The sequence below is a fragment of the Homarus americanus genome, unplaced genomic scaffold (assembly GCF_018991925.1).
Source record: "Homarus americanus isolate GMGI-L3 unplaced genomic scaffold, GMGI_Hamer_2.0 scaffold20822, whole genome shotgun sequence".
NCBI lineage: Eukaryota > Metazoa > Arthropoda > Malacostraca > Decapoda > Nephropidae > Homarus > Homarus americanus.
In genome coordinates this window covers 1-25,767 of record NW_024737120.1, presented here as the reverse complement: position 1 = coordinate 25,767, position 25,767 = coordinate 1, and the positions used below count along the sequence as shown (strand labels likewise).

The following is a 25,767-nucleotide window of genomic DNA, read 5'->3' as shown; positions in this document are numbered from 1 at the left end:
GTGAGAGACACAAGTGATGCAGGCAGGTGAGACACAAGTGAGCAGATGCAGGCAGGTGAGACACAAGTGAGCAGTGCAGGCGGGTGAGACACAAGTGAGGCAGATGCAGGCGGTGAGACACAGGTGAGCAGATACAGGCAGGTGAGACACAAGTGAGCAGACACAGGCAGGGTGGGACACAAGTGAGCAGATGCAGGCAGGTGGAGACACTGTGATACAGGCAGGTGAGACACAAGTGAGCAGATACAGGCAGGTGAGACACAGGAGCAGATACAGGCAGGTGAGACACAAGTGAGCAGATACAGGCTGGCGAGGACACAGTGAGCAGATGAGCAGGGCAGGTGAGACACAAGTGAGGCAGACCACAGGCAGGTGAGACACAAGGGAGGCACACACACAGGCAGGTGAGACACAAGTGAGCAGACACAGGCAGGTGGAGACCTGAGCAGACACAGGCAGGTGAGACACAAGGCCCACACAGGCAGGTGGGACACAAGTGAGCAGATAAGGCTGGTGAGACACAGTGAGCAGATACAGGGAGGTGAGACACAAGTGAGCAGATACAGGCTGGTGAGACAAGTGAGCAGATACAGGAGGTGAGACACAAGTGAGCAGACACAGGCAGGTGAGAGCACAGAGTGAGCAGACACAGGCTGGTGAGACACAGAGTGAGCAGATCGGCTGGTGGACACAAGTGAGAAGACACAGGCAGATTGAGACACAAGGTGAGGCAGACACAGGCAGGTGTGGAGACACAAGGGAGGCACACACAGGCAGGTGAGACACAAGTGAGCAGATACAGGCTGGTGAGACAAGAGTGAGCAGATACAGGAGGTGAGACCTGAAGTGAGCAGACAGACACAGGCAGGTGAGGGGAGCAGATGTCAGGCAGGTGAGACACAGACACAGGTGAGACACAAGTGTGGGACACAAGTGAGCAGACACAGGCAGGTGTGCACAGGCAGGTGTGAGCAGATATAGGCAGGTGAGACACAAGTCAGCAGATACAGGCAGGTGAGACACAAGTGAGCAGACACAGGCAGGTGAGACACAAGTGAGCAGACACAGGCAGGTGAGACACAAGTGAGCAGACACAGGCAGGTGAGACACAAGTGAGCAGACACAGGCAGGTGAGACACATGTGAGCAGATATAGGCAGGTGAGACACAAGTTAGCAGACACAATGCAGGTGAAACACAGGTGAACAGACACAGGTTGGTGAGACACAAGTGAGCAGACACAGGCTGGCGAGACACAAGTGAGCAGATGCAGGCAGGTGAGACACAAGTCAGCAGACACAATGCAGGTGAAACACAGGTGAACAGACTATTACTATTAGGTACTTTTAATTTTAGTTTTGCTTTATTATATTACGATTGTTAGTACCATAATTGTCATCTATTACTATTACTGTACTATTAATTTTGGTCACGAAATATACACGATCAACAAAGCAAAGCCCCACACTTGGAGCCTCGCGTTTTAGGAACTATGGTTGCCACAAAGTATTTTTCTTGCAAAATCATCAGTATGTTCCGATCTTATCTACATTATGCAGTAATATTTCCTTGTGAATAATGAAATAATACAGATATCCAGGGATTTTTTGTGTGTTACAAACAGGCAAGTTATGGATGGTTTTTGTTATTCCCTTGTCAAAGCAAACTGTTGAATGACATCAGAAATTCAGTAATTCTAAGAAAATTTCCGACAACCTAAGAGTTAAAAATAAGTGTATCTGTAATAGAAAAGTAATTGACTTTTCTCTATTGCTTTGCCTTCTAATATTATTACAGTACAGTAAAAAAAATAATGATATAATACTAGTACATTAAAAACCCTGTAATTACTATTACACCCATGTCTGGATACAAGTAACATACACAGGCAGATGTGGCACAAGTAACATACACAGGAAGATGTGGCATAAGTAACATACACGGGCAGATGTGGCATAAGTAACATACACAGGCAGGTGTAGCATAAGTAACATATACAGGCAGGTTGTCACACAAGTAACATACACAGGTGTGGCACAAGTAACCTACACATGCATGTGTGGCACAAGTAACATATACAGGCAGGTGTGGCACAAGTAACCTACACAGGCAGGTGTGGTGCAAGTAACCTACACAGGCAGGTGTGGCACAAGTAACATATACAGGCAGGTGTGGCACAAGTAAAATACACAGGCAGGTGTGGCACAGACAACATATACAGGCAGGTGTGGCACAAGTATCATACACATGCAGGTGTAGCACAAGTCACATACACAGGCAGGTGTGGCACAAGTAATGTATACAGGTGTGGCACAAGTAACCTACGCATGCAGGTGTGGCACAAGTAACATACAGGCAGGTGTGGCACAATAAACCTACACAGGCTGGTGTGGCACAAGTAACATACACAGGCAGGTGTGGCACAAGTAACATACACAGGCATGTGTAGCATAAGTTACATATACAGGCAGGTTGTCACACAAGTAACATACACAGGCAGGTGTAGCATAAGTAACATATACAGGCAGGTTGTCACACAAGTAACATAAACTGGTGTGGCACAAGTAGGGTAAGTTGTTTCACACCATGATATTTTATGGAGGTCTGGGATTGAGAGGGGCACTTGGGGGTGGTCTTTGTAGCTCTGGGTGTCTTAAGTTGTATATCTGGTTATTCCGGAACTAGAAATAATTATGGTAAATTTTTCTTGTTGCACATTTCACTTGTAGCAAGTTAAAAATATATTTTTCTATTGTATTTGTGTGTGCTGAGACCGAATATGACCTTCCTTTTTGGCGGAAATTAGCCTTTTTTTTTTTAGCGGTTTTTTTTCGTTTGACGTTTTCCGAGAAAAAAAGTGCCTAAGTGACTAAAAAATACACAATAAAACACTAGAAAAACAATAACCAAACCTAACCTAACCTGACCTGACCTGACCTGACCTAACATAACTGACTCTCACCATATGATGGAATCACCTATTTCTTACCTTATTGGCCTGGTTCTTGTTCGTCGTTGGATTCTGGGATTCTTACACAACGCCACATATGTTGGTCTTTGCGATATTTACATTCAGTCTTGCTCTTAGTACACTTTACTGAGGTTGGAAGAACACCATGCGATCGAAAAAAATGCTATAGTTTCTTCGTTTTTTTCCCAAAAACTTGCAATCAGCTCCATATGCTTTAAGTGACACCCATCGCTGACTTCCATGGTCGGAACTGAACTTGAATTTCAAAATATGAGAGACCAAAAAGAATACTCGAATTTGATTGGGCCAAAAATACCGCGAATTAAACCCAAAAACATTTTAATTGGTTTCAAAATAAAAATGGCTTTTGATTGGCCTTGTGACGTGTACAGCAATGCATGCGCAGGATGATTTATGAAGGGGATGCAGGAGACACGCAGTGTTGGCGGAGAGGCAGATGTTAATGGCGGGATGTTAATGGAAGAAAATAGAAAATATTTTGGAAGAGTTATCACCGTTATTATACATTTCCGCCGGTAATGTAATATATGACAATTATCTTATAATTAGACGTCTTATTCCAATATGATAGGCTAATAGATTGGTGGTAGGAATGAACGGTACTACAAGAAAATATTACCATAATTATTGTCAGGCAAGTGATTGACCGATTTGTAAACAAATATGGCACAGCAGTATGTGTTAATATCCTCGAATTTAAAAATTTTCAATTTAGCAAATTGTTTGTTAGTGTGATCATTTTTTTTTTCCAAGTAGGTCATTGTCTGCTCAACTCTACTGTGCAGTAATTAGGGATTGTGTTTTTGAAGAGCCTGAGGCCCCCATAGTGTGTGACAGTGTTTCAGGTGTTGGTAAACAAGATCATAATAGATTTCATTGCTGTAAGAGCGAGTGACTGATGAGTGTGATACAGGATACCGCACTGTTTATTGACTTTATTGTGAATGGTTTGTATGTGGTTTCTCCAGCTAAGTTTGTCATCAACAATAACCCCAAGGAATTTAGTATTTAATTCACGTTTGAGGACTGTATTACTAAAGTTACAGGGGATCCAAATCTGGGGGTGACACAATAAACCTACACAGGCACGTGTGACACAAGTAACATACACAGGTAGATGTGATAAAGGTTGGTGTACCAATATTTTGAGCTAAACATACTGTGACTGGCATGACGTTGTTGGTTTCATCAGAGAAGCGTTGTTTACCCTTGTGGCAGCAGTTTCCCATTCTGGATAAGTTGTTCTAGTTGCCAGCTCCAGCCCTGTGTGTTGTATAAAAAAACAAAATAGAGTTTACTTAAGTGGCAGTCACATTTGTTACTGAAACTGCTGGATCCAGTAATAGCACTGGTTTTCCGACCAGCCATCCTTTGGTATATGTTAATTTGGGAGGTTTGGGCAAGACCATCTTCATTGGGTGATTAGAAACAGTGGTGGGCACAGCTAAACGAAAAGTTAGCATCGCTAACCGCTAATTTGCTAACTAAAAAGTTGACTTCGTTAACGCTAAACCGCTAAACGGCTAAAAAAATTAGCGGAAGCTAATGCTAACCGCTAACTTTTATTATATGAATTAAGCTTCGACTTTTTGTTGGGGGCTCTAAAACCCTTAAAAACAGACCTAGAGAGCTGAAATTTTCAAATACTTTTTTACTTTTATCCTCTTCGCCACTGATCGGCTTATTAGCCGCTTGGGCTATCGGTCACGTCTCTTTTCATTTATATTCTTCACCAAAAGATCGGCTCGCTAGCCGCCCGGGCGATCGGTCACGTCTCTGTCACGCACTGTTGGCAAATACTGGGCATGCACTGGCTCCTGAATGTACCTGAACCCGCTCCAGTGTTGGTCAAGTCTTCTCTTGAAAGAGCTCACACTCGGTGCCGTCACAACACTCTCTGGTAGATTGTTCCAAGAGTTTACAACCCTCACTCCGAAAAAGTTTGCCCTCACGGTTTTCTGGACTTGCGGCTTCTTCAATCTTGAGCTGTGACCCCTTGTGGGGCGAGCGTCCGCCAGCTCCAAGTAAGGACACTCAACTGAGTAGTGCCCCTGAGATGCTTATCCACCTCAACTAGGTCGCCCCTGCCCGTCTGTAGTATAAGCTAGGCAAGTTCAGGCGCTCCAATCTCTCAGGGTAGCTGAGGTGCCGAAGTGCAGGCACCAGTCTGGTGGCCCTCCTTGAACATTTTCAACCAACTGACAGTCCCTAGCATATCTCGGGGACCAGATGGGGTGACAGTACTCCAGATGGGGAAGCACTTCACTCCTGAAGATCGTCACGAGGGACGGACCGTCTAGATATCTGAACGACCTTCTTATAAGACCCAATAATTTATTTGCCTGATTTACCTTCTTCTCACAATGGCCCGAGAACTTCAGCTCATTGTCAACATACACACCTAGGTCCTTCTCTCACACAGTCTCAACTAGTGCAGTTTCTTCATCCCGTTGGGACATATGATACCCCTCCTTACCGTTGGTACGCCCCAGGTGCATCCTCTTACACTTCGTGACATTGAATCTCAGCAGCCATATTTTCGACCATTCCTGGAGCCCACAGAGGTCCTTCTGCAGCTCTTCACAGTCCGCTTGGTTCTTAATTTCCCGAAATAACTTGGCGTCATCGGCAAACATTTGTATGGAGGAGTGTACAACGTCAGGCATGTCATGTTGTCTTGTAGCTTAGACATAGAGCTTTCCAAAAAGGTATAGCATGCCAAGATCAGATGATGATCAAGGTGTACACAAATAATTAAATGAACAAATGAAATTAAACATTAGTTCACATTCAAGTTTCAACATACACTTTATAATCTTTATTTACTGTACAAAAAGACAGAAAGTATTTAATGAATCCAAAAACTATAGTACTTTATAGCATAGGTAGCAAATAGCATCATGCCAAGATCAGATGATGATCAACTTATCAAGGTGTACACTGTACACAATTTCACAAATAATCAATTTGCATTCATTCTCATACAACCTATCGGCCTTATTCATTATTCATGTAAATATGCAATACCAACCACATACACATAATACCAGTGCATTTTTATATAACTTATTGTTGGTCTTAGTCATGTAAATAAACAGAAAACTCTAAACTTTAATGAAAAGTAAGTTTTTAGAAAATTTTGTTTGGCGCACACCTTGGATAACATCTTGGTTATTAACTGATGCAGTACTTAGCATAACCAAATATATTGAAAAAAATCCTAATTAAATTAACAAATAAATGAAAAATGAAATTATACATTAGTTTACAATTACGTTCTATGATTCTTTCAACATACACTGACAGTCTTTATTTACTGTAAAAAAAAAGTATTAAACTTTAATAATCAAAATATTCCATTCACGTTTACACGTACTAACACGCAGCCAGCCAAGCGTGCCTGTCTAGCTGTTGGAGACACACGTCACACGCTTACAACAGACAAGAACAAACATGCATAAATTTTGTTTGCGGAACTAACTTTAGCGGAAGCTAATTGGTCCACTAATGGTTCCAAAGTTAGCGAGAACGCTAATCCGCTTGCGAGAAAGTTAGCTTTGCTAATTAGCGGTTAGCGGAACCGTGCCTACCACTGATTAAAAATATTAAGAATCTGTTGTATCCTTATTATTGAATTATCACACCCCCATAGAACCTGATCTAACCAACCAAAGAAACCTACCATAAACATAGGGTTGTTTTCCCAGTCAGTGAGAGCAGCATGTTTTCTATTGACGAGTGTTTCATCAAACCAATGCTGGTGTTTTCCTTTGAACTTGTCGAGGGTCTCCTTGCATAGTTTTGCGATGACAGCTTTGATGATGGAACCCCCATTTAGCACTCAGATTTTAATTATTCATTGATGAGTTGTTTTTCAACCCATGTTTGAGTTGCTCTCTGAAATAATGTGCTACCACTGGATTCTCAAGTCATTTAGTATTAAAACCTCTTCTGGAAGCTTGTTGCCTTTGCCGTTTTGGGGCAACGTGAAGTGAGAACTTGGCACTGACGAGCCGAGGAACAGTGTTGCATTGGTCTGAGCCACGCTTGGCTCGGGTGATGAGGACATCTCGGCAATCTCTTTTTCTGACAATGACGTAGTCAATGAGACGCCAGTGTCGGTGATAGTGAGAAGGAACAGGCCGTTGGAACTACACTTGCCTACTCAGTTTCTCCCTATGGTTCCCTGACATATGTTAGCATCTCTGCCAACTCTGGCATTGCTGTCATCTAGCACAACCTTGTCTTCTCTGGGGATAGAGGTTAGCACTGTCAAGGTTGGCATAAAAGGCCTCCTTGATGTCATCCTCTGCATCCAGTGTTGGGGCGTATGCATTTGATGAAGAAGGCATAATGTGAGTGATTCAGTGGGACTTTGTTGATCCCAACAGGCATTTCAGTTAGCCTTTGTAGGATGGATTGGCGAATGGCAAAGCCAACTCCGTAAATGCGTTTTCTTTCCCCAGCACGCTTACCTTTCTAGAAGAAGGTATTGCCAGACTCGCGTTCTGTGAGTTGACCCTCGCCTGGGAGTCAGGACTCGCTAATGGCTGCTATGTCGATGTTATACCTAGCCAGCTCTTTTGCCACAAGGACGGTTCTTCTTTCAGGATGCTGATTTGTGCCAGTATCCAGAAGGGTCCTGATATTCCATGCAGTGACCATAAGAGGTTGTATAATTTATTTTTATTTTTTGATCTGTGATTGTGATTGTTTTTGAGTGCAGAAGGATGACCTTGCTGGGTGTGGTTGCCCAGACGGGTTGTTTTTTTTTAGGCAGGCTATGTTTAGGGCACCTTTTCTAGCTCTCTCCCCATGTGGGGTGAGCAGAGTGGCTCCTGGAAAGGGCTGCTCACTTGCACAGACAGAACTGAATTGCACTGCTGTCTAGATCCTAGATCCCAGTCATCTCTGCCTGTCCCCATCGTCACTTGTCCGTCACCATAGGACTTTTGGGGGTATAGGGGTTTTGATGAAGATGAGAGGTATGATGAGCTGGATGATGGCTGCTCGTGAGTTGATTTATGTGGTGAGGTAGGAGTGCAGGCTGCAACCACACATCTTGGCTCTCCCTTTTCCTGATCCAGTGGTGCAAGTGGTGCAACGACTTGGGAGAGTTGCAATGGACTGCCGTTAGCCCAGTTTGTTGGGTTTCGCCTTAGTAGCCTGTCCATCAGGCATTGCCTTCGTCCGCCGGTGTAGTCGTTGGGTTTCCATGGTGGTGACCTCACCTCTTTCGCGCCTACTGCCGTTTGGGGCTTGTTGGAGCTCTGTAAGCATGTCTGCCTGATGAGGGGCTCCACCACAGATTTTTTGTTCGGGGTTTACTCCCGTAGCCTTTTTCCTACCAAGGTTAATCCGCAAGGCAGCGGGGAAATGGTTGGTAGGCGCCAGAACGTGTCCACATACCAGTGAGCTTATGTGCTGTCCCTCTGGGGTCCACTGCTACTCCGAGATCCCCTACTGGTGTAGCCTGGGCACATGAGGTACCCAGTTACCGTGTGTTGCCACGAGGAGGCACAACAGGAGTCATGATGGTGAAGAGGCTGTGTACTGGCAGGAGAAGACTTGTGCAAGTTGCTTCCCTGTTTGCCACGAGGGTTAGCCACCGGCGGTAGCTGAAAGCGAGAGGGAGCAAGCATTGCTGGCACCTTAACACTAACATAGTGCTGCCACACCCAAAGACCACCCACCCCACCCTAGGACCACCCCACCCTAGGACCACCCACACCACCCCACCCTAAGACCACCTGCCCCACCCCACCCTAGGACCACCCACACCACCCCACCCTAGGGCCACCCACACCACCCCACCCTAAGATCATCCCCTCCACCCCACCCTAGGACCACCCACACAACCCACCCTAGGACCACCCACAACCCCACCCTAGGACCACCCACACCAATCCACCCTAGGACCACCCACACCAGCCCACCCTAAGACTACCCATCACCACCCCACCCTAGGACTACCCATCACCACCCCACCCTAGGACCACCTACACCAACCCAATCTAGGACCACCCACACTACCATCCCACACTGCCATCCCACACTGTCCCACCCTAGGATCACCTTTTTACTTCTTTTTACTTTTATCCTCTTCAACACTGATTGGCTTGTTCGCCGTGATCCTGTCACGTCTCTGTTATGCACTGTTGGTAAATACTGGGCATGCACTGGCCCCTGAATGTATCTGAACCTGCTCCAGTGTTGGTCAAGTTTGGCCTTGAAAGAGCTCGCTCTTGGTGCCGTCACAACACTCTCTGGCAGGTCGTTCCAAGAGTTCACAACTCTCACTCCGAAAAAGTTTGCCCTCACAGTTTTCAAGGCTTATTGCTTCTTCAACCTTGAACTGTGACCCCTTGTGGGGCGGGCGTCCACCAGCTCCAGTTATCTACATTCGTCCGAGTAGTCCCCTCTGAGATGTTTATACACTTCAATAAGGTCGGCCATTGCCCGTCTATAGTATAAGCTAGGCAGTTTGCAGGTGTTATAATCTTCTGGGTAGCTGAATTTCCGTAGAACATGCACCAGTCTGGTGGCCGTTCTTTGGACATTTTCAGTGAATTGGCAGTCTCTAGCATATCACGGGGACCAGGCGTGGTGACAGTACTCCAGACGGGGGAGCACCTCACTCGTGTAGATTCTGACGAGGGACAGACCATATAGATATCTGAACGACCTTCTTATAAGACCTACTAGTTTCTTTGCTTGATTCACCTTCTCACCATGGCCCAAACGACCTTCTTATAAGACCTACTAGTTTCTTTGCTTGATTCACCTTCTCACCATGGCCCAAACGACCTTCTTATAAGACCTACTAGTTTCTTTGCTTGATTCACCTTCTCACCATGGCCCAAACGACCTTCTTATAAGACCTACTAGTTTCTTTGCTTGATTCACCTTCTCACAATGGCTCGAAAAATTAAGTACCTTGTGACATACACACCCGGGTCCTTTTCACATTCGCTCTCAATTAATGCAGTTTTTTCTTCCTATTGGGGCAGTGATACACCTTACTGTTGGTGCGATTTCGTGACATTAAATCTTAGCAACCATTTCTTCGACTATTCGTGAAGCTCACAGAGATCTTTCTGTAGCTCTTCGCAGTCTGTTTGGTTCTTAATTTCCCTAAATAACTTGGCAGCATCCACAAACAGTTGTATGATGGTGTGTATAACTTCTGGCATGTCATTTATGAAACAAAAAAACAGCGACGGGCCCAGTACACTGCCCTGTGGCACCCCGCTTATCACGGGTATACATGACGATTTCGTGCCATTAATCACCATACACTGCTTGCGATCATGAAGAATGTCTCCGATCCACACTAGGACGCTTCCCCGAATCTCGTACCACCCACAAAAGCATCTCACACCACCTCACCCCAGGACCAACTACACCAGCCCCGGACCACCCACACCACCCCAGGACCACCCACACCAGCCCGGACCACCCACACCACCCCAGGACCACCCACACCACCCCAGGACCACCCACCCACCCCACCCTTGGACGACCCACACCACCCCACCCTAGGACCCCCCACACCACCCCACCCTAGGACCACCCACACACCACCCCACCCAAGGACCACCCACACCACCCCACCCTAGGACCACCCACACCACCCCACCCTAGGTCCACCACACCACCCCACCTAGGTCCACCCACACCACCCCACCCTAGGTCCACTCACACCACCCCACCCTAGGTCCACCCACACCACCCCACCTTAGGTCCACCCACCACCCCACCCTAGGTCCACCCACACCATCCCACTCTTGGACAACCCACACTACCTTCTCACACCACCCCACCCAAGGCTCACTCACACTACCCCACCCTAGGATCACCCACACTACCTCTAAACGTCAACTATGGCACTATCGGAGGGCAAGCTGGCAATCCTTGCGAGAATTCTTCACCGACTTTCATTGGGATGAATGTTGCTTTTCCACTCAGGATGCCTCGGTATGTGCTGAGAGCATTGCTGGGGTTATACAGGGTGGTATGAGTGCATTTATCCCATCTTCTACCAAAACTTTCATATTACAATCATAGTATGATTGCTCCTGCTCTCTTGCTTGCAAGGTGAAAGATAGGGCATATTGAGCTATGAAACTATCTCCTCCTTTTACCCACACCTCTTTCATTACTTCTAAGAATCGTTGTAAGGCTATTCTTCATAGGGCCAAGTGTAATTTTATAAAAAAAGAAAGACCGCTGTCCTGACTAAATCTTCCTCTAGTACAGTGGTCCCTCGGTTAACGAGCACAATCCGTTCCAGCAGGTTGCTCGTTAACCGAAAAACTCGTTAACCGAAACCATTGTTTCAATGGGTTTTTTGGTAATTGGCTCCAGCTCACCGAAAATTCCCTAAATTCAACAAAAAAGGTAGAAAAGTACACTTACCTTGAGGTGTGTACAGTATATAGAAGGCTCCTGGATGATCATGATGATGATGGGAATTAGAATGGGGGTGGAGGAGAAGGGAGAAGAGAAGGCATTGGGGTGGCAGAGAAGTCACCCCATGGCACCATTTCACCCATAAAATTTTAGTTCTCTTGGTGTAATTCAAGATTATTTTCTTTAAATCAACACTGCACTGCATTATATATTGTCAATATGTAAAATAAATTTCAAAATGACCAATAATTTGCTTGGAAACACAGAAAAAAAGCATTTAGTTGAAGAGAGTCTCAAGCAAGATGTTACCTCCACTGAAAACATAGAGAGACTAACGTCTGTCTGGTGTGTTAACAGGCTGGATGGCACGCCAGAAACTAGTTTCTTTACCTTCAATTATGTTCAATAATTGTTAAAATGACTAAAAAAGTGAATATTAAACTTTTAAAATTATTGAATAGTATAAACTTCTTGATGTTTACTAAAATAGTAAGGAATTTAAGCCCTAAAACCGATTACTGTATTGGCGGACTAATACTACAGCTGGTGGACCGCCAAATGCAAGCGAAAACATGTTGAAGTCGGCTCGTAAAAAACTCGTTAATTGAGGGATTGCTCGTTAACCGAAGTTAAGAATCTTATGGAAGGTAAATCGTTAACCGAAATCTCGTTAACCGAGGCGCTCGTTAACCGAGGGATCACTGTAAATCCTTCTGGTCCTTAACCAAAAACATCTGTAACAACTTTTTCACTCCTTCTTTTCCTCCTCTCTTCCGACCTGATAACTATAGCCAACTCTCCCCCTGACAAAGCCAACCTCTTTGGCACCTTATTCTTCTCTAATTCCACCTTAGACTATTCCCACTCTATCCCTCCTACCCCTGCTCCCCCTACTGGACCTATGCACTTTCCTATAATCTCCACTCGCAAGGTTGCCGGTGTGTTATCCAGGTTGGATGTGAGTAAGGCGCATGGACTGGACAGAATACCCCCTCGTGTTCTGAGGGAGTGTGCTGAAGCTCTGGCCCCTGTGCTTGCTCGCCTCTTTCTCCTCTGCCTCAAAACCTAAACGTTTCCTTCTTCTTGGAAGCATACCTTAGTTCTGCCCATCCCGAAGAAGGGTGACCATTCTAATCCCTCTAACTATCGCCCCATTACCCTAACTTCATCCCTCTCTAAGATTTTCGAAACTAACTTGAACTCCCATTTTCTCTTTTGTCAGATCACCAGTATGGCTTTCGCCAGGCGAGATCTACTGGTGATCTGCTCTTCTATTGCACCCATCTTTGGGCATCCTCTCATAGGGATTATGGGGAAACTTTTGTCGTGGCCCTCGACATCTCCAAAGCATTTGACAGGGTATGACACAAGTCTTTGCTATATCAACTTCCCTCTTTTGGTTTCTCTCCCCCACTTTGTTTTCTAATCTCTAGCTTCCTTGAGAACCGATCCATGGCAGTTGTTGTCGAGGGATCGATCTCTCGCTCTTTCTTTACCAATAGTGGTGTCCCACAGGGTTCTGTTCTTTCACCTACTCTCTTCCTTCTTTTTATCAATGATTTTCTTCACACTACAACTAATTATATCCACTCTTACGCTGATGATTCTATTCTTCACTCTTCTTCACATTTTCCCCTTCCAACTAACTCTCAAACTAGATCTGTTTCTAGAGCTCATTACTTCTATCAATGCGGGTCTGTGAAGCATCTCTGAATGGGGAGGTACAAACTTGGTTAAATTCAATAGTAATAAAACTCAATATTTACCAATTACACTTTGTAAATTAGACGATCTCCCACCAATTACATTTCAGGACGCTATCATCCTGCCAAATTCTGAAATAAATATGTTAGGCCTCACCATTTCCTCCAATATGGCCTGGAAATCACACATCCTTAATATAGCTAAAGCTGCCTCCCGAAAGTTGGGAATGCTGTACAGATGCCGTAGCTACTTCACTCTTGAGCATTTGCTCCAAGTATATAAGGGATTCATTCGTCCTAATTTGGAGTACTGCTCTCATATCTGGGGTGGCTCCTCTTCTGTCCAACTGTTAGATAGGGTGGAATCAAAAGCATTTCGTCTTATTAACTCTCCTCCTTTAGTCGACAATCTCTCTTCCCTTTCTCTTCGCCGCAATGATGCTTCACACTCTCTCTTTTACAGGTACTTTAAAGGACAATGTTCGGTGGATTTGGCATCCTGTGTACCGTCGGCAAGGCCGTGGGCTCGTAACACACGTCTTGCCCTCGGTGCCTACTGTTTCTCTGTGTATGTCAGTCACACGAGAATAACTCGTTATAGTAACTCCTTCTTTCCTCACACAGCCAAACTGTGGAATGCTCTGCCTTCTTCTGTGTTTCCATACTTATACAATCTGTCTCACTTTAAAAAGCTGGTTTTCCGGCATCTTCGTGGTGTAGATTAACACACTATAGCTTTCGTCTTCTCTATTTTCAATTTCTTTCTGTTCTTATTTTTTCACCCCCCAGGCCCCGTTGTGGGTCGTTTGACCTGTGCCCAAGTGGGCTAATTCCCTTTAAAACGAAAAAAAAAAAACCCTAGGATCATCCACAATACCCCACCCTAGGAACACCCACACTACCTTCCCACACCACCTCACCCTAGGACCACCACTACCTTACCACCCCACCCCATCCCATCCCATCCCATCCCATCCCATCCCATCCCATCCCATCCCATCCCACCCCATCCCACCCCATCCCATCCCACCCCATCCCACCCCATCCCATCCCATCCCATCCCACCCCTCCTACACAGGACTACCCATTCTACCATCCCACCCCACCACACTCATTTACTAAAGGAACTGTTGGATTCTCAACCATCTGTCTTAGTATAGCAACAATTGTTTGTCCACAAAGTACTACATCAATTGTACTGTATTCATAAAATACAGTAATTTAAATTTTTGCGAGTGTCTCAGAAAAGTTTTGGAGGATTAATTAAGCATGTAATTGTTGATTACTTAGCACTGTGCATGCCAATCTTTTCCTATTTTGATGAAGTGACTTTGAATTACTTGTGTAAATTTTTTGCTAAAGTTGAAGAATCATGGCCTATCCTCATAAGAAAATTAGATGAGTCCTTGAATTCTCTCCATTCTGGTAAGGTGGAGTTTAAGAAGGCTTTGCCTAAAAGAGAAAATGTAATTGAATCAACCCAGTTGTAGAGGAGGTAGAGAATCTAATTTTTTAATTTATTGTTCTTTGACCTTTTGGGGGATTAAAGCAAGGCCTAAGTGGGAGAGTGATGTTTTATCCCATCATGGGATTCCAGATAAAAGGGAAGTAAAACAATTAGGAATTAATGAAGGAAACGTTGGATAAACAGGTTAATCAAATGTGGAGAAATTTTGTCTTTATAGTTTCTGATGTTCCTTGGTATCATTATACAATATTGTAGAAGAAAGTAAGTGAATTTCTCTTTACTATACAGGTAATTTAAAATTCTTGAGTGATGATGACCCAATGGGTAATATTAAACCTTGGATGGGGATGTAACTGTACTTTACTTTTATTCGCTAGGTCACTGATCGGCAAAGAGGTTTTGTAAGCATGAAGAAGTTTTAACTTTCAATAACACATCCAATGCAAAGTCTGCCATACTGAACTGTACCTACAGTAGCTCTAATGATCTTTATGAAACTTTTTGGAACTCCTTTAGCTAAGACTTGTAAAAGTGTTTTTCCTATCTGAATGTTTGGTGAATGCTTTGTTTGTTTATGGGTGCAGCTCTTGTAGATAACCATGGAGGAACTGAGTTTTCTCAGCTGAACAGAAGAATACAGTAATGTGACACCCATTTTGAGTTGTCGGATCTCGGTCTCGAGTACGAGACAGGGAAATCTTTACTGTTATTACCTAGCCTTGCTGCAAAGACACGAAAGTTACTTTTTCCATGGGAATTATGCTCTGCATTGAAATGGTGGAGGATTTTGGAGTGCCTATAATCCAGCATCAGATGGTTGCCTCTGCATAGTGGTTTGTCAGTGTGGACCACAGCATCTGATAAAATACAAGGAAAATAGCGTTCATAATTACAAAATCTCCAAATTATTTTGTGGAATATATGATTCCCTTTAATCTTCTTGTGGTATGAGACGGAGTCTTTATGAGCAGGAGTTTTGTATTGTTTTGCCATGGTCTGCATTATATGTTGGGGTCTTCTGGTCTTTTCTTTTGTGGACAATCTGTGATGATTGCTGGATCATGGGTCATTTAAGCAAATGTCTTATTCAGGATAGGGTTCACTTTCTGTTGAGAATTGATATACAGAAGTGGTTTTATTCGAAATTTTTTTGCTAATTTCACATTATTGGTGCAGCATATTGTGGAAGTTTTATCTGTAAGACTAGACTGGTTGGAAACAGTTACAGTATATTTATTTCCTCCATTTTCCAGTTTATTAGAGCAGCAACTTAACATGGTATTACAGTACTGATAGCCTCTTTTTCATCCGTTAGGAATTGTTTTATTTATTAAATACTCTCTTTATATTTCTTCTGATCTTTCACAAAGTTGGGTAAGGAGACAATTCACTGTCCTATTCAGCAACTTGATGAATTTTACTCCTGAATTTTCCAGGTTTTATTTGTTTATTATGATTAATAAAAGGTTGTAGATCGGTCTTTAGACTGAAAGTGTTGGGGAGGATTATGCTTTCAATTCGGTGACAACAGATAGTCAACGCTCACACGTTTTTTTTTTTTTTTTTTTTTTTTTAGAGAAAGAAGGGGTGAAAGAAGATTAGTGGTGGGGGAAGGAAGTTATGGTTCGGAAATTGAAGAAGTTTAGGTGAAGGTAAGAGAGGGCGGGCTGACCGCCTAGCTAAGCTAATAGTGTGTTTGGGTTGTAGTTATTTTCTGTCGGTACAGGCACTAGACATCCTACCCTATCCCATACATGGATGTTTTAAGGGCCTTATTTCATATTCCACCAACCCTACTGGCGGATGTTGGTCTAGGGAGGTTGTCTATTGCCTGACCGTGTAGATTGGGGGTGGTAATGGACCGTTTGAGATTTGGTAACTTTTTGGGAACCATGTATGGTTGCTGTCGTTATCTGGTGGGAGTCTTTGAAGGAGTTCTTGCTCTGATCGTTCTATCTTTTGCCAGATTCTGCTGGCCAGGGTGTGCAGCTGCTGGTTGATGGGTTTCATTCTCAGGTCTCTATGTATCTCGGCTGTGGTTCTGGTGAAAGGGTATCTTTCGCCTGTGACGAATCTTAGGGCTTCATTTTGAATCACCTGTAGTTTTAATATTTGAGTGGTGCTCATAGTATGAAGAGGTATTGCTGGGTAAGTTAATATCGGTGTGATAAATGATGTCACTAGGCGGAGTTTTATTTTCTCAGAAAGCGCTTTAAAGCGGTATAGTTTTCTCAGCTCTCTTCTTGCTTTTTTCCTTCCTGGTTTGGACATGATGGGAGTAACCTGTCGTGGATATATGCAGGCCCAGGAGGGTCCCTCTGCTTTTATATTCTATCTGGGCATTATTGGTTACTAATGGATGGGTTTTCCTTCTGCATAAGGGTATAACTGTGAATTTCGGGAGACTGGTTTGGATTTTCCATTGTTTTTCGTAATTATTTACCCTTTCTAATTCCCGCCTGGTGTTGTCGGCCTGTAGCGCTCGCAATTTTCCTTGATGGGTGTGCTGAACTGTCCAACCCACCCCTAGTGTTTTGTAGCATTTCTCCCTATCTCCTGCTCTTTAGCTGCTATTTCTTTTGAAAGGTAGGTGGCACAGAATTCCTTCTAATTTGTTTTCTTGACAGATCTGTAGGAACTGAATAATTAGTGGTTAACTTGGCCCAGGTTTGCTTGGGTACTTTCAAACTGGGTCAGATTTAATTGGAGTCATAGGCAACAGAATAAGTTGTGGTGACAGCTAAGTGTTCAGTTTAATGAGCACAGCTGTGAATAGTCATTCATTTGGTTTGTCTATGGGACAGTATGTTAATTAATTAGGGCTTTCATTGAGAGATCCTGTCTGGTTGACTCAACGACACCCTGAGAGGTTCACTGTTATTACCAGTATTACCAGGTGCTCCTGACAGGTTCACTGTTATTACCAGGTGCCCCTGACAGGTTCACTGTTATTACCAGTATTACGAGGTGCCCCTGACAGGTTCACTGTTATTACCAGTATTACGAGGTGCCCCTGACAGGTTCACTGTTATTACCAGTATTACGAGGTGCCCCTGACAGGTTCACTGTTATTACCAGTATTACGAGGTGCTCCTGACATGTTCACTGTTATTACCAGTATTACGAGGTGCTCCTGACAGGTTCACTGTTATTACCAGTATTACGAGGTGCTCCTGACAGGTTCACTGTTATTACAAATATTACGAGGTGCCCCTGACAGGTTCACTGTTATTACCAGTATTACGAGGTGCCCCTGACAGGTTCACTGTTATTACCAGTATTACGAGGTGCTCCTGACATGTTCACTGTTATTACCAGTATTACGAGGTGCCCCTGACAGGTTCACTGTTATTACCAGTACTACGAGGTGCCCCTGACAGGTTCACTGTTATTACCAGTATTATGAGGTGCTCCTGACAGGTTCACTGTTATTACCAGTATTACGAGGTGCTCCTGACAGGTTCACTGTTATTACCAGTATTACGAGGTGCCCCTGGCATGTTCACTGTTATTACCGGTATTACGAGGTGCCCCTAACAGGTTCACTGTTATTACCGGTACTACGAGGTGCCCCTGACAGGTTCACTGTTATTACCGGTACTACGAGGTGCCCCTGGCATGTTCACTGTTATTACCGGTATTACGAGGTGCCCCTGACAGGTTCAATGTTATTACCAGAATTACGTGCCCCTGACAGGTTCAATGTTATTACCAGAATTACGAAGTGCCCCTGACAGGTTCACTGTTATTATCAGTATTATGAGGTGCGCCTGACAGGTCCAATGTTATTACCAGTATTATGAGGTGCGCCTGACAGGTTCACTGTTATTACCAGTATTACGAGGTTCTCCTGACAGGTTCACTGTTATTACCAGTATTACGAGGTGCTCCTAACAGGTTCACTGTTATTACCAGTATTATGAGGTGCCCCTGACAGGTTCACTGTTATTACCAGTATTACGAGGTGCTCCTGACAGGTTCACTGTTATTACCGGTATTACGAGGTGCCCCTGACAGGTTCACTGTTATTACCGGTATTACGAGGTGCCCCTGGCATGTTCACTGTTATTACCAGAATTACGAGGTGCTCCTGACAGGTTCACTGTTATTACCAGTATTACGAGGTGCCCCTGACAGGTTCACTGTTATTACCAGTATTACGAGGTGCTCTTGACAGGTTCACTGTTATTACCAGTATTACGAGGTGCCCCTGACAGGTTCACTGTTATTACCAGTATTACGAGGTGTCCCAGACAGGTTCACTGTTATTACCAATATTACGAGGTGCCCCTGACAGGTTCAATGTTATTACCAGAATTACGAAGTGCCCCTGACAGGTTCAATGTTATTACCAGAATTACGAAGTGCCCCTGACAGGTTCACTGTTATTATCAGTATTATGAGGTGCGCCTGACAGGTCCAATGTTATTACCAGTATTACGAGGTGCTCCTGACAGGTTCACTGTTATTACCAGTATTACGAGGTGCTCCTGACAGGTTCACTGTTATTACCAGTATTACCAGGTGCCCTTGACAGGTTCACTGTTATTACCAGTATTACGAGGTGCTCCTGACAGGTTCACTGTTATTACTAGTATTACGAGGTGCTCCTGACAGGTCCACTGTTATTACCAGTATTACGAGGTGCCCCTGACAGGTTCACTGTTATTACCAGTATTAAGAGGTGCTCCTGACAGGTTCACTGTTATTACCAGTATTACCAGGTGCTCCTGACAGGTTCAATGTTATTACCAGTATTACGAAGTGCCCCTGACAGGTTCACTGTTATTACCAGTATTACGAGGTGCGCCTGACAGGTTCACTGTTATTACCAGTATTACGAGGTGCTCCTGACAGTTTCACTGTTATTGCAGTACTACGAGGTGCCCCTGACAGGTTCACTGTTATTACCAGTATTACGAGGTGCCCCTGACAGGTTCACTGTTATTACCAGTATTACCAGGTGCTCCTGACAGGTTCAATGTTATTACCAGTATTACGAGGTGCCCCTGACAGGTTCACTGTTATTACCAGTATTACGAAGTGCCCCTGACAGATTCACTGGTAATATACATCTTAGAAAAAATGGGTCACCCTCCACACATCTCAGAAGAATGTGTCACCCTCCACACATCTCAGAAGAATGTGTCGCTCTCCACACTTCCCAGAAGAATGTGTCACCCTCCACACATCTCAGAAGAATGTGTCACCCTCCACACATCTCAGAAGAATGTGTCACCTCCACACATCTCAGAAGAATGTGTCACCCTCCACACATCTCAGAAGAATGTGTCACTCTCCACACATCTCAGAAGAATGTGTCATCCTCCACACATCTCAGAGGAATGTGTCACCCTCCACATCTCCCAGAAGAATGTGTCACCCTCCACACATCTCAGAAGAATGTGTCACCCTCGACACATCTCAGAAGAATGTGTCTTCCTCCACACATCTCAGAGGAATGTGTCACCCTCCACACATCTCAGAGGAATGTGTCACCCTCCACATCTCCCAGAAGAATGTGTCATCCTCCACACATCTCATAAGAATGTGTCATCCTCCACACATCTCAGAGGAATGTGTCATCCTCCACACATCTCAGAAGAATGTGTCATCCTCCACACATCTCAGAGGAATGTGTCATCCTCCACATCTCAGAAGAATGTGTCATCCTCCACACATCTCAGAGGAATGTGTCATCCTCCACACATCTCAGAAGAATGTGTCATCCTCCACACATCTCAGAGGAATGTGTCATCCTCCACACATCTCAGAAGAATGTGTCATCCTCCACACGTCTCAGAAGAATGTGTCACCCTCCACACATCTCAGAGGAATGTGTCATCCTCCACACGTCTCAGAATAATGTGTCACCCTCCACACATCTCAGAAGACTGTGTCATCCTCCACACATCTCAGAAGAATGTGTCATCCTCCACACGTCTCAGAAGAATGTGTCATCCTCCACACATCTCAGAAGAATGTGTCATCCTCCACACATCTCAGAAGAATGTGTCACTCTCCACACATCTCAGAAGAATGTGTCATCCTCCACACATCTCAGAAGAATGTGTCATCCTCCACACATCTGAGAAGAATGTGTCATCCTCCACACAGAGGAATCTCATCCTCCACACATCTCAGAAGAATGTGTCATCCTCCACACATTCAGAAGAAGGTGTCATCCTCCACACATCTCAGAAGAATGTGTCATCCTCCACACGTCTCAGAAGAATGTGTCACCTCCACACATCTCAGTGGAATGTGTCATCCTCCACACGTCCTCAGAGGAATTTGTCATCCTCCACACATCTCAGAAGAATGTGTCACCTCCACACATCTCAGAAGAATGTGTCACCTCCACACATCCAGAGGAATGTGTCATCCTCCACACGTCTCAGGAGGAATGTGTCACCTCCACACATCTCACAGAAGAATGTGTCACCCTCCACACGTTCCAGAAGAATGTGTCATCCTCCACACATCTCAGAAGAATGTGTCATCCTCCACACATCTCCAGAAGAATATGTCACCTCCACACATCTCAGAAGAATGTGTCATCCTCCACACATCTCAGAGGAATGTGTCATCCTCCACACGTCCCAGAAGAATGTGTCATCCCCCCACACATCTCCCAGAAGAAATGTGTCACTCCACATCGTCTCAGAGGAATGTCATCCTCCACACGTCCCAGAAGAATGTCACCTCCACACATCCCAGAAGAATGTGTCACCCTCCTCACATCTCAGAAGAATGTGTCACCCACACATCTCAGAAGAATGTGTCATCCCCACACATCTCAGAGGAATGTGTCACCTCCACACACACCTCAGAGGAATGTGTCATCCCCACACATCTCAGAGGAACATCCCTCCACACATCTCAGAGGAATGTGTCATCCTCCACACGTCTCAGAGGAATGTGTCATCCTCCACACATCTCAGAAGAATGTGTCACCCTCCACACATCTCAGAAGAATGTGTCACCCTCCACACATCTCAGAGGAATGTGTCATCCTCCACACGTCTCAGAGGAATGTGTCACCCTCCACACACATCAGAAGAATTAGTCACCCTCCACACATCTCAGAAGAATGTGTCACCCACACATCTCAGAAGAATGTGTCATCCTCCACACATCTCAGAGGAATGTGTCACCCTCCACACATCTCAGAGGAATGTGTCACCCTCCACACATCTCAGAGGAATGTGTCATCCTCCACTCATCTCAGAAGAATGTGTCACCCTACACGTCTCAGAAGAATGTGTCACCCTCCACACGTCTCAGAAGAATGTGTCACCCTCCACACATCTCAGAAGAATGTGTCACCCTCCACACATCTCAGAAGAATGTGTCATCCTCCACACGTCTCAGAAGAATGTGTTATCCTCCACACATCTCAGAAGAGTCTGTCATCCTCCACACATCTCAGAAGAATATGTCACCCTCCACACATCTCAGAAGAATGTGTTATCCTCCACACATCTCAGAAGAATCTGTCATCCTCCACACATCTCAGAAGAATGTGTCACCCTCCACACACCTCAGAGGAATGTGTCACCCTCCACACATCTCAGAAGAATGTGTCATCCTCCACACACCTCAGAGGAATGTGTCATCCTCCACACATCTCAGAAGAATGTGTCATCCTCCACACGTCTCAGAGGAATGTGTCATCCTCCACACATCTCAGAAGAATGTGTCATCCTCCACTGTTTGCAAAATAGAGAAAACAAATCTAACAGTGGAGGGAGTGAGGAATAGAAGATTATCATAAATAGTTGCGTGAATAGGAGAGAGAGAGATCTATTGAGAGACTCCTGGAGATAGTTACGGATACATGCGATAGAAAGATGATGAAAAATATAGAGAAAAACATATGGAGAGTGGGAAGAGAGAACATGGGAGTAAGCGTTATACAGGGAGTGTTTTATACTTTTACTTTTATCCTCTTCACCACTGATCGGCTCGTTAGCCGCTTGGGTGATCAGTCACGTCTCTGATTACTTTTCCTTTTCTTTTATCCTCTTCATCAAAAGATCGGCTCGTTAGCCGCTTGGGCGATCGGTCATGTCTCTGTCACGCACTGTTGGCAAGTACTGGGCATGCACCGGCTCCTGAATGCACCTGAACCCACTTCAGTGTTGGGCAAGTCTTGTCTTGACAGAGCTCACACTCGGTGCCGTCACAACACTTTCTGGTAGATTGTTCCAAGAGTTCACAACTCTCACTCGGAAAAAGTTTGCCCTCACAGTTTTCTGGACTTGCGCCTTCTTCAATCTTGAGCTGTGACCCCTTGTGGGGCGAGCGTCCGTCAGCTCCAAGTAAGGACACTGGACTGAGTAGTGCCCCTTGAGGTGCTTATACACCTCAATTAGGTCGCCCCTTGCCCGTCTGTAGTATAAGCTAGGCAAGTTTAGGAGCTCCAATCTCTCAGGGTAGCTGAGGTGCCGAAGGGCAGGCACCAGTCTGGTAGCCCTCCTTTGAACATTTTCAACCAACTGACAGTCCCTAGCATATCTCGGGGACCAGACAGGGTGACAGTACTCCTGATGGGGAAGCACTTCACTCTTGTAGATCGTTACAAGGGACGGACCGTCTAGATATCTGAAAGACCTTCTTATAAGACCCAATAATTGATTTGCCTCATTTACCTTCTTCTTGCAATGGCCCGAGAACTTCAGCTCATTGTCAACATACACACCTAGGTCCTTCTCACATTCAGTCTCAAATAGTGCAGTTTCTTTATCCTGTTGAGACATATGATACGCCTCCTTACCGTTGGTACGCCCCAGGTGCATCCTCTTACACTTCGTGACATTGAATCTCAGCAGCCATATTTTCGACCATTCATGGAGCCCACCGAGGTCTTTCCGCAGCTCTTCATAGTCCGCTTGGTTCTTGATTTCCCGAAATAACTTGGTGTCATCGGCAAACATTTGTATGGAGGAGTGTACAAAGTCAGGCATGTCATTTATGAAACAAACAAACAACAGCGGGCCCAATACACTGCCCTGTGGTACCCTGCTTGTGACAGGTACGGATGATGATTTCGTGCCATTAATCACTACACACTGCTTGCGGTCATGTAGAAAGTCTTCTATCCACGCTAGGACATTTCCCCGAATTCCGTACCCTTCCAGTTTTATTTTCAGCCTTTCGTGGGGTACAATGTCGAAAGCCTTGGCAAAATCTAGGTAAATATTGTCGATATTACCACCCCATTCCAGAATATGGGTCCAAATATCCAATACCTTGAGTAATTGTGTTAAATAGGAGCGCCCCGGCATAAAACCGTGTTGTCAATCCTTTACAAGGTTGTTTCGTAGTAGATGTTCCATCGCGGCATCTCTGATAATACTTTCAAGTACTTTACATATTATGCTGGTCAGGCTCACCGGTCTATAGTTGTTCGTGGAGTGACGATCGCCCTTCTTGTAGAAAGGACTCGCATAGGCTACTTTCCATTCACTGGGGACCTTTCGTTCATCCAGGCATTTACAAAACAGGATCTTCAGGGGCTCGGCAAGCTCGTTGCTCAAGGTGTGTAAATCAAGTGTGTGTGTTTAAAGGAGGGGAGGACACATTGGTATACATCATTTGGTTTTATGAATGCACATCTGGTGAATGTGTTAATGGATTGTTCTGTCATTACCATACATAGTTGATTTTTTACCACATATAGTTGATTTATCCAGTATTTAACACTTAATAAACTCTTAGAACGAGCAATTATTTAGATAGTTAAAGAATATTCATGGAATTGTAGTTGTCCTGGTTTCCATTAGGTTATATCATTGATGCTTGCACTATACTGAACAATATTTCTCGCTCACATAGAAGGTAAACAGAGTTTTGTGCTTGTCACCATACTTAAGCAATAAACACAATTCTTTATCAAGATGGACCCTAGTTATTGCAATGTTAAGGACGGGTATTTTTCGTGAAGTTTATGTTCTAGAATGATAAAAAAACTCTTGAGAATTTTATGACATACTTTTGTATCTTTGTCATTGGAATTAAGCTTTACAGATAAATTCCACCCCTGCGAAAATCATAGACCTACTCTTCAGCATAAATCAAGACAAAAGTAGTACTGTAATGTGTACTTACTTCAGATATGGCAGAAAATTTCACTTAAACAGGTTACAGCCACATGACTTTGAAGGCAATTTATTAACACAGTTTTTCAAATGTGGTGCAACCCTTGATAATTGTTGTAGCTTTTCAATAAAAGTATTCACTACTTGTGTAGCAATACTTTGGAACTTTTTTTGGCAGAGAACGATATTAGGATCACTCTATAACACGGTGTTTGGCTGGGCACTGAACAAGGGAGTTGTCAGTGCCCTGTCTTGGGTTAGTGGTGGCCTGCTTTGTCTTGCCTTATCACTGTCCTCACATATGTCTTATCTCAGTTGTGACAGGTTGTATATAAGTGGCCCCACATCTATACAAGTATCTGTATTTTTTACAGAAGAGAGTGAGAGTTACACCAGGGGTACCCAGGTCTGGTATTTGGTACCCAAGAGCACAAGGGGAATGTGTGAATTTAGGTTAATTTAAACGGTGAATAAAATTTCATGTCATTGTCATTATTAGAGGGAGATAAGATAAGTGCTAAAACATACCTCTATCAGGCCGTGGTGAGAGATAGGTGCTGACGTTATTATTGATAAGGTTTATAATACTAACTCTGGACAGGAATTCCATATATACTTATCAACCGTACACACATATACATAACATACATACACATAACATACATACATACATACAATACACATATACATACATACATATAAACACATACCACACACACACACACACACACACACACACACACACACACACACACACACACACACACACACACACACAACACAACACACACACACACAATACACAATATTATTATATATATTTAAATATATATACATATATATATATATATATATAATATATATATATATATATATATATATATATATATACATATATATATATACATATATATATATATATATATATATATATATATGTATATATATATATATATATATATATATATATATATATATATATATATATAATATATATATATATATATATATATATATATATATATATATATATATATATATATATGTATATATATATATATATATATATATATATATATATATATATATA

At 43.9% G+C, this 25,767-nt stretch overlaps 1 protein-coding gene across 1 annotated transcript in view; it reads right to left on the bottom strand.

The window, feature by feature from the left end:
* Nucleotides 1-25,083, bottom strand: part of LOC121873395 — a gene marked incomplete at its 3' end in the record, with an annotated part of 93,174 nt that extends 68,091 nt beyond the window's left edge. The window contains exons 1-2 of the mRNA XM_042376939.1: nucleotides 24,688-25,083; nucleotides 4,152-4,254 (exon numbers count right to left, since the gene is read on the bottom strand). Of these exons, the coding sequence (XP_042232873.1) occupies nucleotides 4,152-4,220 (69 nt within the window). The remainder of the gene's footprint in view (nucleotides 1-4,151; nucleotides 4,255-24,687) is intronic.
* Between the last annotated feature and the right edge of the window lie 684 nt (nucleotides 25,084-25,767).